The sequence below is a fragment of the Lucilia sericata genome, unplaced genomic scaffold, assembly GCF_015586225.1.
Source record: "Lucilia sericata isolate MDLA Ls3-8-SP2 unplaced genomic scaffold, ASM1558622v1 Contig002067F_arrow, whole genome shotgun sequence".
In the NCBI taxonomy this organism is placed as follows: Eukaryota; Metazoa; Arthropoda; class Insecta; order Diptera; family Calliphoridae; genus Lucilia; species Lucilia sericata.
The window spans coordinates 23,252-37,500 of record NW_023995920.1 but is presented as its reverse complement, the minus strand read 5'-3'; the positions used below and the strand labels follow the sequence as shown (position 1 = coordinate 37,500).

Genomic DNA, 14,249 nt, shown 5'->3' with positions numbered 1-14,249 from the left:
ATGTATGAGCTCCAGGTTCCAGTCTATTATATATGTGTCTCCTTATTTAAATAAATAGGGATTGCTGGCCTGTTCTTCACCAGGTACATATTATGATTGGTGATTTCGATATATATTTTAGGTGGCCAATTGTTTCTGCTAGCGATTGTTGATATCCTCACCCGATCCTCCGTTCGTAGATGCAATTCTCCCAAAATACCGGGATCAGCTGACATCTTATATTCTGCTTGCATCAATTGCAAGACCAAGAAGGTGGCATTAGAACGCAAAGTTTTTGTCTTTAAGACACAGATTTTCGAACCTGTAGTTTCCGACGATGGCGAAACACTTCGTAAGTTTGATGCTAGATCTGAATAGCTGAGCGGCAGCTAACCGACATCTTACCCCCTACAAAGCTCCCGTGCGCTCGTGCAAGGAAAGAGACCAGAATTTTATTAAATAGGGAGACCATCCGCTATTTTAGTTGGTAATGTTGTAGTATGTCAGGTAATTGGTTCGATTTGAGATCAGCAAAGGACAAATTAACTAACTAACTAACTAACTAAATAACTAACTAACTAACTAACTAACTAACTAACTAACTAACTAACTAACTAACTAACTAACTAACTAACTAACTAACTAACTAACTAACTAACTAACTAACTAACTAACTAACTAACTAACTAACTAACTAACTAACTAACTAACTAACTAACTAACTAACTAACTAACTAACTAACTAACTAACTAACTAACTAACTAATTAACTAACTAACTAACTAACGAACTAACTAACTAACTACTAACTAACTAACTAACTAACTAACTACTAACTAACTAACTAACTAACTAACTAACTAACTAACTAACTAACTAACTAACTAACTAACTAACTAACTAACTAACTAACTAACTAACTAACTAACTAACTAACTACCTAACATAGGAAACCATTATCGTCCTAGATAATGATCCTCCACTGAGGACTAACTAACTAACTAACTAACTAACTAACTAACTAACTAACTAACTAACTAACTAACTAACTAACTAACTAACTAACTAACTAACTAACTAACTAACTAACTAACTAACTAACTAACTAACTAACTAACTAACTAACTAACTAACTAACTAACTAACTAACTAACTAACTAACTAACTAACTACCTAACATAGGAAACCATTATCGTCCTAGATAATGATCCTCCACTGAGGACTGAGGTACGAGCCTGTACCTCAACCAGTTGCTCCTTTATTGTCATAAGTTCGTCCACGTATAACTCACATAAGGAACCATTATCCTCCTAGATAATGGTCTACTCTGAGATAAGGGCGGCTATGCTTACAAGGCTGTACCTCAACCAGTTGCTCCTTTATTGTCGTTAGTTCGCTAGTTCTATTATTATTCGTTCCAATTTGTACATTACCTTAACTGTCTATAGCTCAACCATTTGCTCCTCTGTTGTCACAGGTCCACCGTTTACACCTGTTAATGACCTTTGAGTTATTTTATAACCATTCGAGAGTTCCCTCAGGAATCGGTTCATATCTCTGATTCGCTGCACTTTGTGCATGCCTGTTGGATTGGACCAGCCGAGCAAGCTCATTGTAACGTGCCTGAAGATGTGTTTAAACTTCGAGTTCGAGCTCTACTGTGATCAGATATAGTAATTTGCAGCCCGCCTTCACTCTTTCCCATTCAATAATCACAAATACATATTGAAGTTTTATTTTCTCTCTCATGCAATCTCTCTCATTTGAAATTGCAAGTTATTTTACGCGCAATTACAAAAATAATAAATGTAATCAAATTGTTGCTTTTAGGAAATAGTACGCAATTTCTTTAATTTCTTTTCATTATTTAAAATGAAGATCTCTAAAATAATTCTTAAAACATTAAGGAAGATCGTAAAAAATAATGTATGATCTTCAACTATATCAATCAAGTGTAAAAGATGCGTAATATCAACAGTATTTGCGAAAAATAAACTCCTAAATCTTGAAAGCAATTGCCTACCTCAGAAAATCACAAAATTAAGCATCATCATCTTCACTTTTCCAAAACGATGTTATAGAAAATTTTTAATTAAAATTACAATCAAAACATTAGTTACGAATTGTCAAATTATTGTGTTTAATTTAAGCTCTTTAAATAATCAATCGATTTGTAATGTACGTTTACTTATATATGCGACTATATTTTGTGTAAAATTTAAATGAGTTTTTGCTCTGCCGTCTTTAAAATATATATTTGTTTTTTTATATTTTATATTGGAATTTGTATATAGCTATATGCATAAAATGTTTTTCAATTCTTTATTAAAACCCCGGTTCTATGTTTATCAAGTGCTTTAGTTTAAATTTTAGTGTGCCGTGTTAAGGAACGGTACTAACAAAATAAAAAATATCTAAACTTTTAAACGGATTATAAAATAAATAAAATACCTATATTTATAATATTTTAAAAAGGATATATTATTCCTGTACAAAAAAAAAAAGTGTTAAAATGGAGGCTGTAATAGATACAATTTTTAATTGTTAGTGCAAAAATGATTAAATTTAATAAGAAAAAGAAGTGTTAATAATGGCAAAATGTTTTTATTTGATTTTTAGCTGGAGAAGTGGATACTCGTTTTGGTTTAAGCTCTCCCACATTTGTAATTTCCGTTATTTTATCATATTTATTATTTGTATATAAAATAGGACCCAGGTAAGTTTTCAATTTTAAAAAGTGGTCACAAAATTAACTCATAAAATGTGCAAATTATTTGTTTATAACATTAAAGTTCGAATATTTTAAAGTTAATTAAGTTTATAATTGTATTTAGCGTAAAAGATATTAACATATGAATACTTCCGCGTGATTGGTGAAGTTTACTATTACATATTTCTTTAAATTTAGTTACTAAGTAAACATAAAAAGGAATTAAGAATAATTAAATATAACACGAAGAAACATTGGTGGAAAACCTCGGATTCTAACGTTACTGAAATGAAGTGCAAAGTATTTAAGGATATCTGACCATTTAATAAGAATAATTTTTAGTGTCTTGCTTGATAAGATATTTTACTAGAAAATGACACTTAATCATATCAGAATTTTGTCCAATTTACCTCCTACTATTAGGGAAATCAATTAGATATTTTGAAAGCAGTTGCTTATATGTTGGATATAATGGGTACACAGACTACAAGCTCCAAGCCGATGCAAGTTATGCCTCTACTACTCTGGATGTTCTGAGGTAAATTGTAAGTAGCCCGTTAATGTCTATAGGGTATAACTTAGCTACTTTGAATGTTTCTCAACTGAGCATAACAGGACTGATCGATTGGTCAATCCTTTAATAGTTATGTTCTAGTTCAGTTCTAGATCAGTTCTAGTTTAGTTCTAGATCAGTTCTAGTTCAGTTCTAGTTCTAGTTCTGGTTCAGTTCAGTTATAGTTCTAGTTCAGTTCTAGTTCAATTCTAGTTCAGTTCTAGTTCAGTTCTAGATGAGTTCTAGTTTAGTTCTAGATCAGTTCTAGTTCTGGTTCAGTTCAGTTATAGTTCTAGTTCAGTTCTAGTTTAGTTCTGGTTCAGTTCTAGTTCAGTTCTAGTTCAGTTCTAGCTCAGTTCTAGTTCAGTTCTAGTTCAGTTCTAGTACAGTTCTAGTTCAGTTCTAGTTCAGTTCTAGTTCAGTTCTAGTTCAGTTCAGTTATAGTTCTAGTTCAGTTCTAGTTCAGTTCTAGTTCAGTTCTAGTTCAGTTCTAGTTCAGTTCTAGTTCAGTTCTAGTTCAGTTCTAGTTCAGTTCTAGTTCAGTTCTAGTTCAGTTCTAGTTCAGTTCTAGTTCAGTTCAGTTCTAGTTCAGTTCTAGTTCAGTTCTAGTTCAGTTCTAGTTCAGTTCAGTTCTAGTTCAGTTCTAGTTCAGTTCTAGTTCAGTTCTAGTTCAGTTCTAGTTCAGTTCTAGTTCAGTTCTAGTTCAGTTCTAGTTCAGTTCTAGTTCAGTTCTAGTTCAGTTCTAGTTCAGTTCTAGTTCAGTTCTAGTTCAGTTCTAATTCAGTTCTAGTTCAGTTCTAGTTTTATTAAAAGATTGTGTCAACTTTAGTACCTATGTTAACGGGAGTGCTATGGACTGGCTGTATTTTTCCTGATACATTTTCTATTTTGATGACGTAATGATCAAACAAGAGCCCCTTGCAGCAAGGGATATGGAAGTATGTTCACCCTTGCAGTTTTGACTTATATATCCAAAATTTTACGATATAAGTAGATGATCAATACAATGTCATTCAGACAGCGATTACGGTTATCAAAATGTCAGTAAACTGGTTGAGGTAGTATAGAATATATGAAGAAAATATCTGAAATTGTACTGAATGTAGATTTTTGAACCCTTAACAACGCATCAGTTGAACCTGAAGCTCAACTAGATATCATCAATAAAATAGTGGAAAAAAACTGGGTAAAACTTATTCGTAACTCGATAAAAGAGACATAAACGCATTAAGGATGCCGATGACTAGATAACATTATAAACAATAGAAAAAAAAAACGGTTGCTATAAATTTTATACAATGAATTTTGTTTGCTATATAAATATTACGTTATTTTTAGATTTTATAAAATATTTAGTCTGCCTATAATTAAATGCAAATCATAATAAATAAATTGTAGAATTTGTTTATATTTATAATATGTATTTAGGTAAATATATAAATAAAATGTATTTAAAATAAACATTTATTTTACATGTGATTTTGTGAACACGAGCAAGTGACCACTAAATTATTTTGTCTGCTACGTATAAATAATATATTTAAATAATTCATTGATTTAAGGGATTAAAATGTTGCATATTGATTATAGATAGTTTAGGCGGAGAAATAAAGCATTTTACAGTAAACTATAGCAGTATCCCAAAACATATGTAAATATTTTCCAAAAATTATAGCAAATGTAGAGTTTTAGATAATCATGATCATATTTCATATGTATATGTATTTATCTATCTATCTATCTATCTATCTATCTATCTATCTATCTATCTATCTATCTATCTATCTATCTATCTATCTATCTATCTATCTATCTATCTATCTATCTATCTATCTATCTATCTATCTATCTATCTATCCATCTATCTATCTATCTATCTATCTATCTATCTATCTATCTATCTATCTATCTATCTATCTATCTATCTATCTATCTATCTATCTATCTATCTATCTATCTATCTATCTATCTATCTATCTATCTATCTATCTATCTATCTATCTATCTATCTATCTATCTATCTATCTATCTATCTATCTATCTATCTATCTATCTATCATCTATCTATCTATCTATCTATCTATCTATCTATCTATCTATCTATCTATCTATCTATCTATCTATCTATCTATCTATCTATCTATCTATCTATCTATCTATCTATCTATCTATCTATCTATCTATCTATCTATCTATCTATCTATCTATCTATCTATCTATCTATCTATCTATCTATCTATCTATCTATCTATCTATCTATCTATCTATCTATCTATCTATCTATCTATCTATCTATCTATCTATCTATCTATCTATCTATCTATCTATCTATCTATCTATCTATCTATCTATCTATCTATTTATCTATCTTAAAATGTAGTTTCTTAATACGTAATGTTCTTTCTCTAATTTCAGATTAATGCAAAATAGACCACCATTAAATTTAAAACAATTTATGAGCATATACAATATCGTACAAGTTTCATCGTGTTTATACCTAGTAAATGGTGTAAGTTGCATTTAAAAAGACTGTTAATAGAATAATTTCTACCATAAAATGAAATCATATTTTTTCTTCCACAAACAGATATGGAGTCTATTATCCTGGGATTTATTCAATTTCAATAAATGTATATACTACTCAGCAAACACACCGGGAAGTGAACTATTTGATAAATTAACCTATTTTACATTTTGGTTGAAAATAGTAGAATTATTAGATACAATAATATTTGTATTGAGAAAGAAAGAAAATCAAATAACATATTTACATGTTTTCCATCATTCATCGACTATTACTTTAGTATATTTGCTATTGAAATATTATAGAGGTATGCAAAATGTTCAAGCTCTTGCAGCAATTTTAAAACTTTATTAATTTTTTAATTTTTATTTTCCTTCCAGGCAATGGCCCCTTATTTCCCATCTATTTGAACAGTTGGGTTCATGTCATCATGTATACGTATTACTTCTTTGCCAATATTTGCAGTGCTGATGTTATGAAGAAATTTATTCTGATTAAAAAATCCATAACCATTATACAAATGATACAGTTCTGTTTCATATTGGCTCAAGCGGCTATTATGTGGACAAATTGTCAAATTCCTTTCATATTGAGAGTCTATCATTGTGTTGTCGTAGGTATTATATTTTATGGTTTTTATGATTTCTACAAGAAGGCCTACACAAATCCAAGTGTTAACAAATTAAAAAATAAAATTAAGTAATTTTTTGCATTACTTTTTATATGTATATGTTTATAACTATTTGTTTGTGTTAGCAATAAGATAGGCAAATAATAAAAAAATCTAAAATAATATTTTTAATGTATTTTTCTTATTTTAATATAGAAAAAAGTATAATGCCTTTAGAGGAGATAAGATAAATAAAATATGGAAAATATTAGATAAAAAGGAAATTAAGGTTAATAAAATAGAAAGGTATTTTAAGGTGACCAGCCACCTAAAAAGTTTATATAGAAATTGAAAATAGTTTTAAAACTAAGCAGTTTGATGCCACTAAAAGTTAGTATTTTCTAAGTTCTTCTAACTTATTTTAATACTTCCAAGAGAAATGCAATTATTGCTTAATGAATCACTATATTTAATAATAACTCTCTTTTTATAAAGATAATAATAATCTTTTTTAGTTATCATTTGTCGTTATAAATCTACTTTTTAATTATCATTGAGAGAAAATATTATGTGACACATTTGTTGATAATTTTTGTTCATAAAATACTGCAACAAAAGAAAACCATTATAAACATGAGGTTCTAATTTTATCTATAAACGAGCATATGAAATAATATGTTTATAAATAAAATGGAAACACAAAAAAACTGAAACATTCACATTTCAACCTAGGGTCAAATAAGGAATGAAGACAAGTATGAGTGCTACAAACGGTAGTGATGAAATAAGTAGATTTTTTAGAACAAATTTTTGGTTCCAAACTTAGTATAAAGTGAGAAAGAGATTTCGGATGGCAAATACATATAAATATTAAAATAGTACTAAATTACTTTTCGTTTCTTTAATCCATAAGCTATTCCATAGAGCGGTCTATAGAATAGTGTCCATTGGCCTCTATAAAATAGTCTAATCTACTGAAAAGTGTATTGACTAGTCTAGTCTGTGGACTAGTCTCTGAAGTGATCTTTTGAGCATACTGTGGACTTCTGAATAGATTGAAAACCAGTTTATTAACGAGACTTTGGAATAATGTAATGACTAGCCTAATGATTAGTCTATTGATTACTATACTGACTAGTCGGCAGAATAGCCTATTGACTAGGCCTGTGGTTAGTTAGTTTGAAAGGAGGATGTATATACATCAAATCCAAAGAAATACATCTAGGCCTCTATCGGGCTTGTTGTGCGCTCCTTAACCAGTGCCTCAGTTGGGAATCGAACCCACCACATCCGGTCTACTAGACTAAAACACTAACCACTAACTTACCGGAGGCCTGTGGTTAGTCTCTTGAATTGTCTATTGATTAGTCTACGGATTTACATTTCTATCTATCTATCTATCTATCTATCTATCTATCTATCTATCTATCTATCTATCTATCTATCTATCTATCTATCTATCTATCTATCTATCTATCTATCTATCTATCTATCTATCTATCTATCTATCTATCTATCTATCTATCTATCTATCTATCTATCTATCTATCTATCTATCTATCTATCTATCTATCTATCTATCTATCTATCTATCTATCTATCTATCTATCTATCTATCTATCTATCTATCTATCTATCTATCTATCTATCTATCTATCTATCTATCTATCTATCTATCTATCTATCTATCTATCTATCTATCTATCTATCTATCTATCTATCTATCTATCTATCTATCTATCTATACAGTAGTTTTCCGATTTAACGACCATTCAATTCTACGAACATCGCATTTAACGAACAAGCTAATTTTTCCTATTGACTACCTTAAATAACGAACAAAACTTGTTTTTTGTACTCTGTTTAACGAACTAATGAAAATATTATTATTTAAATGAAGATAAAATGACATTTATCAAAAATAACAAATAGCGGTGCTTTTATACCCAAAACTGTAACACATTCTGGATTCTTATTAAATTTTAGTTCGATGTAGCTATGTCCGTCCGTACTTCAGATAATGACTTTAACGCTCATTACTCGCTTAACAATACGAGTACGCCGATGAAATTCGATTCAAACATGTTCTATACTAACCGAAATCTCTAACAAATTTTATGGGAATCGGTCCATAATTGACCTTACCCTCCATATCAGGCCCCCTTAAGAAAATTACTTCAACGCTCATTACTCGCTTAAAAATACGAGTATAGCGATGAACTTCGAGAAATAACTTTAACGCTCATGACTGAATTAAAAATACAGCGATGAAATTCGACACAAATATGGTTTGAAGGTGGGTATATAAGATTCGGAATTTTGTGTTTATTTTTATAAAAAAAAAGAATTAATTTTTAAAAAATACATTTAAAAAATATTTTATGTACCTATTTTTAATTATTTTCCTACCAAAAACCCACGTTTTAGTTAGTACTGCATATAACGAACTTTTCAATTTTACGAACAGGCCTGACAACATATGGGTTCGTTAAATCGGAAAACTACTGTATATCTATCTATCTATCTATTCTATCTATCTATCTTATCTATCTATCTATCTATCTATCTATCTATCTATCTATCTATCTATCTATCTATCTATATATCTATATATCTATCTATCTATCTATCTATCTATCTATCTATCTATCTATCTATCTATCTATCTATCTATCTATCTATCTATCTATCTATCTATCTATCTATCTATCTATCTATCTATCTATCTATCTATCTATCTATCTATCTATCTATCTATCTATCTATCTATCTATCTATCTATCTATCTATCTATCTATCTATCTATCTATCTATCTATCTATCTATCTATCTATCTATCTATCTATCTATCTATCTATCTATCTATCTATCTATCTATCTATCTATCTATCTATCTATCTATCTATCTATCTATCTATCTATCTATCTATCTATCTATCTATCTATCTATCTATCTATCTATCTATCTATCTATCTGTCTGTCTGTCTGTCTGTCTATCTATCTATCTGTCTGTCTGTCTGTCTGTCTGTCTGTCTGTCTATCTATCTATCTATCTATCTATCTATCTATCTATCTATCTATCTATCTATCTATCTATCTATCTATCTATCTATCTATCTATCTATCTATCTATCTATCTATCTATCTATCTATCTATCTATCTATCTATCTATCTATCTATCTATCTATCTATCTATCTATCTCTCTATCTATCTATCTCTCTATCTATCTATCTATCTATCTATCTATCTATCTATCTATCTATCTATCTATCTATCTATCTATCTATCTATCTATCTATCTATCTATCTATCTATCTATCTATCTATCTATCTATCTATCTATCTATCTATCTATCTATCTATCTATCTATCTATCTATCTATCTATCTATCTATCTATCTATCTATCTATCTATCTATCTATCTATCTATCTATCTATCTGTCTGTCTGTCTGTCTGTCTGTCTGTCTATCTATCTATCTATCTATCTATCTATCTATCTACCTATCTAACTAATCTGTTGATTAAATTAGTATTGATACTAACTAACTAATGGCTCTTACTCTATTAACAACACCAGTCAAAAAACTAGTCTAGAGGCTAGTTTATTTACTGTACTATTGCTGATCTGTTGACTACTCAATGGACAATTCTATTGACTAGTCTATTCACTACTCTTACAAAAAATATGTTGAAAACTGTTCAAAACTGTTTCAACAAAATTTACAAATAAATGACTAATGTCTTATTATCTGAACATTTTCAGCTTAATCCTTTACAGGCAATATTATTTATTTTTAAAACTTTTGAATCTTATTTTTTATAAAACAAATTTTAATCACTTATAAAAAAACGTTATCTATTATTTATAAAATGGAATTTCAACGGTTCATCATTTATATTTGATTGTGGGCAAAAATTATAAGTGTAAAAGAAACAAATGAATAATAAAGTATGAATGTGAAAGATATTAAACAAATAAAGAAATATAGGACGGTCATGATCCTACAATAAGGTACCCTACAAAAGCTATCAATAAGTGGCGAAGTAATTTTCAAAAGTAAGAGGTTCTTGACTCAGTCAGTGTTAGATGTTTCAATGTATTAGTCATGATTTTAATTGTCATAACAAATTATCTTATGTAGAGTTGTATATATTAATGTATTTTTGATCTTAAATTTAATTTCGGTAGTTCTCTAATAAGTTTGCATGGTCTTCTGTTATGATATCTTTAAAGTTTTCTTTAGTACATCGGTATGTTTTATTTAAAGACAGAATAGTTTATGGTTTACTCAAAAGTGGTACATATAGTAGTCAAACGAAAAGTTCATAGATAAGTCTATATAGTACTTCAAAGAGTAGTCAACAGAATAGTCCATCGTCCAGACTAGTCCATAGAATAGTTAGTAGACGAGACGTAGTTTATTCAATAGAGTAGGTAGTTCATAGAATAGACAGTTGACTAGCTAAAAACTAGACTAGTTCATACTACATACAATATACTAGTTGTATGACTATTTAAATTATACTAGTCAATAGACAAATCAATAACTAGTCTATAAAAAAGAGCAGTCAAAAACCTGGCAAATACACTAGTTGATATAATAGTCAATATAATAATCAATAGATTAGTTTAGGGGCTAGTCCATAGACTACTTAAGAATAGAATAAGTAATAATCTGATTGCTATTCAACAGATTACTTACCGTATAGTATGATAACAGTCCAGCGTTTTCATCCAAAACAAAGAAACGATATTGCCAGCCCTTCATTACATTTGTCCATTTGCTTAAAGTGCCCTCCATAGTACCGGCACCAATAGTAACTGTGGTGGTTGTATTGGAAGAAGTTGAGGTGGCCATGATTTGTTTATTTAGTTCTTTGTCACTTGTAGCAAAAGCTACTAAAGACAACTAGAGTCTCAAAATTTTCTATCCACCAAATATTTTATTTCATGTATTATATTCAAAAAAGAAAATATAATATAATTTTTGCTATCAATTGCAAATTCTGCTTCTTTTTTGTGACGCAATTGTTGTAAAAAAGAAAATTATTAGTGAATTTTGTTTAGATTTTTCTCGTTTTATTAAAAGAATTACACTTGTCTTAGGTTTATAAGTAGGTAATTTATATTAATTAATTAGTTTCATACTAGGACATCGAGATTTTTCTTTTATTTATCTATTAAACTTTTTTTCTTCATACCCGTATTTAGTCATTTTTTTTATCAAGAAAAATTGATTGACACTGAAATTGTCTTTCTGCTTTGCGTTTGGAAAAAACAGGATTTTTATGTGTTTCTAGGGTATTTTTTATTACATGAATTTTTATATGTTTTGTACGTTTTCCTTGTTTTAGGCTTTTAACATTTTTTTGTTTAATTTAGTTAAAAATATATTATAAAAACAATAAAATAACAAATTTTCCGAAGACCGAACCAAAAAAATTCTTTTAATGCACTTTTGACAGATGACAATATGAACTTTTTTTCTTTGGATATAGGAGTTGCCATATTAAGTGTGAAGAAGTATGTGAGGTGGCCGTATCGTTTAGTTTATTTAGTGTTAGCAAACAGTGGGTAATTTGTTGTAGATGTTGATTAAGAAAACACTTTTTTGTTTCTTTTTTAAGTAATTATTGTGTAAAATATTACTTTAAATCAAATTTTTCTCTTTTAAAATACAAAAAATTTGAGTAATTGTGGTTTTAAGGCAATTTAAAAATAAAAACATTGTAATATTTTTATTTGCAAGTTCATCTAAATATACAACTTTGTTTACTACTTTATTTTACAGCTCTGTATTTAACGTATGAAAGGAAGTTAAAAGAATTTTTGACATTTGAAAATAAATAAGAAGAAAGTAAAAAAAGTTTACAAATATTTCAAATTGTTTATTAAATAGTGTAAAATGTTTTATTTTTGTGTGCAAAAATTAATTAATGATATTTTTCTAAAAATGTGCTATAAGAGATGTAGTTTACGTTTATTGATAACACAACAAATAACAAAATAAAAAGTTGTACCTTCGAACTCTAAAAATATGGCGGCAAAAGGGTGAGTTTTTATAAAACTTTAATGTAAATTAATGGTTAGGTTTAATTTCCTATCCTAAAGACAAACACTTGTATCTAAAGACAAGCACATGTATCTTGTATCTAAAGACAAGCACTTGCATGTTGTATTGGACATATTTTTTCCAACAACATTTGTTTTCTGTACAGACGGCCGTCTTCCGGGCGCTAGGAATTTCTCTTGTGAGAAATTACAAACCCAGTTCTTGGCTTAAATTGTTTTCATTATTTTTAGTCAAAAGTTTAGCTATTTATAAAGCAGAGTGTGAACTTTATAAAAAATTTTGGTTTTTCCAAGTATTTATTGTACTAACCTTCCGACTGCCCAAAACATATAAGTAAAAGAAATGCACAAAGTGACCAATGTGTACTTATCTAAGGGATTGAGCTGAGCTGAATCTAAATCTGGAATCAGAACTTATTAATCAGATTAGTGTTTTTTGATATTGTGTCATATATTTTGAGATAATGTGATGGATGGGTTAAGTTTATGATAGAATGAATGCTACATCAAATAAGATAAAAGAGACATAGTCAACTATAAGCGCTCCTTTTCCTGGAAAATGTTTGTTGGCTAAAACCCAAAATCTTATATAGTGATCAATAAAGTTATAATCGTCCGAAACTTAGTTTCCTGAACGGAATGCCTAATAATTTTCCAATCAGTATTCGTGAGGGATTGTTTACCCTGAATAATATCGCTGCCAAAATATTTGGATCTAATATTTGGATAAATTCTGAGTCCAGATATGGAATCAGCGCAGCCTACTCCCGCAGAAAAGTATTTTTTGGTCTCTTGCTAGATTTCGATTTTTTCAACTTCAACATATATCGGCATGTGTAATTATCTGAAATATCTTTTTAAAATAAAGTGGATATAGTAAACTTTTGAATGGGAAAAAAATGTTGTTATTGAGTGGCTGCTTGCTGACGGATAAATTCTATATTCTAGTCTACGGTGTATACTATAGTCTAGTCTATGGTATAATATAGTCTGTAAAGAATAGTCTATAATTTAATCTAGTCCATAGCCCAGTCTATAGTCTAGTCTATAGTCTAGTCTATATTCTAGTCTATAGTCTAGTCTATAATCTAGTCTATAGTTTAGTCTATACTCTAGTTTATATTTTACTTTATAGTCTAGTCTATAGTCCAGACTATGGTTCCGCCTATTATATAGTCTATAGTCTAGTCTATAATATTATCTATGTATAGTATAGGCCATAATATAATCTATAAAAGGAGAAGGTTTAGTCTATAGTCTAGTCTATAGTCTAGTCTATATTTTACTTTATAGTCCACTCTGTTATCTAATCCATAGTCCAGACAATGGTCCCGTCTATTGTATAGTCTATAGTGTAGGTTATATTCGAATGGGATGAACTTTAGAGATAAGATAGAAGATACAGTCTATAGTCTAGTCTATAGTCTTGTCTATAATCTAAGCTATAGTCTAGTCTACAGTCTAATATATAGTTTAGTCTGTAGTCCTGTCGTTAGTCTGTTCTATAGTCTATTCTATAGTCTACAGCCTAGTCTATGGTCTGTTCTATTATCTAGTCTGTAGTCTAGTCTATAGTCTGTTCTATAATCTAGTCTATAATATAGTCGATAGTCTGTTATATAGTCTAGTCTATAATATAATCTATAGTCTAGTCTATAGTTTAGTCTATAGTCTAGTCTATATATTACTTCATAGACTTGTCTGTTGTCTAGTCTATAGTCCCGTCTATTGTATAGTGTATAGTCTAGTCTCTAATATAGTCTATAACCTAGTGCATAATATAGTCTGTAGTTTA

General features: G+C 29.1%; 1 protein-coding gene and 1 pseudogene across 1 annotated transcript; one reads left to right on the top strand and one right to left on the bottom strand.

The window, feature by feature from the left end:
* Positions 1–11,869, bottom strand: part of LOC119613332 — a 45,791-nt pseudogene extending 33,922 nt beyond the window's left edge.
* LOC119613333 (elongation of very long chain fatty acids protein 1) lies at positions 2,318–6,554 on the top strand. Its single transcript, XM_037969346.1, has 5 exons — positions 2,318–2,522; positions 2,599–2,695; positions 5,658–5,751; positions 5,830–6,073; positions 6,147–6,554. The coding sequence occupies exons 1-5, from the start codon at positions 2,492–2,494 to the stop codon at positions 6,467–6,469; spliced, it is 789 nt and encodes a 262-aa protein (XP_037825274.1). The 5' UTR covers positions 2,318–2,491; the 3' UTR covers positions 6,470–6,554.
* Positions 11,870–14,249: the final 2,380 nt, after the last annotated feature.

Coding starts and splice junctions, on each gene's coding strand:
- LOC119613333 (XM_037969346.1), top strand. CDS start 2,492: ATGGAGGCTGTAATAGATACAATTTTTAATT. Junction 2,696..5,657: donor GTATATAAAATAGGACCCAG/GTAAGTTTTCAA, acceptor CTCTAATTTCAG/ATTAATGCAAAATAGACCAC. Junction 5,752..5,829: donor GTTTATACCTAGTAAATGGT/GTAAGTTGCATT, acceptor TTCCACAAACAG/ATATGGAGTCTATTATCCTG.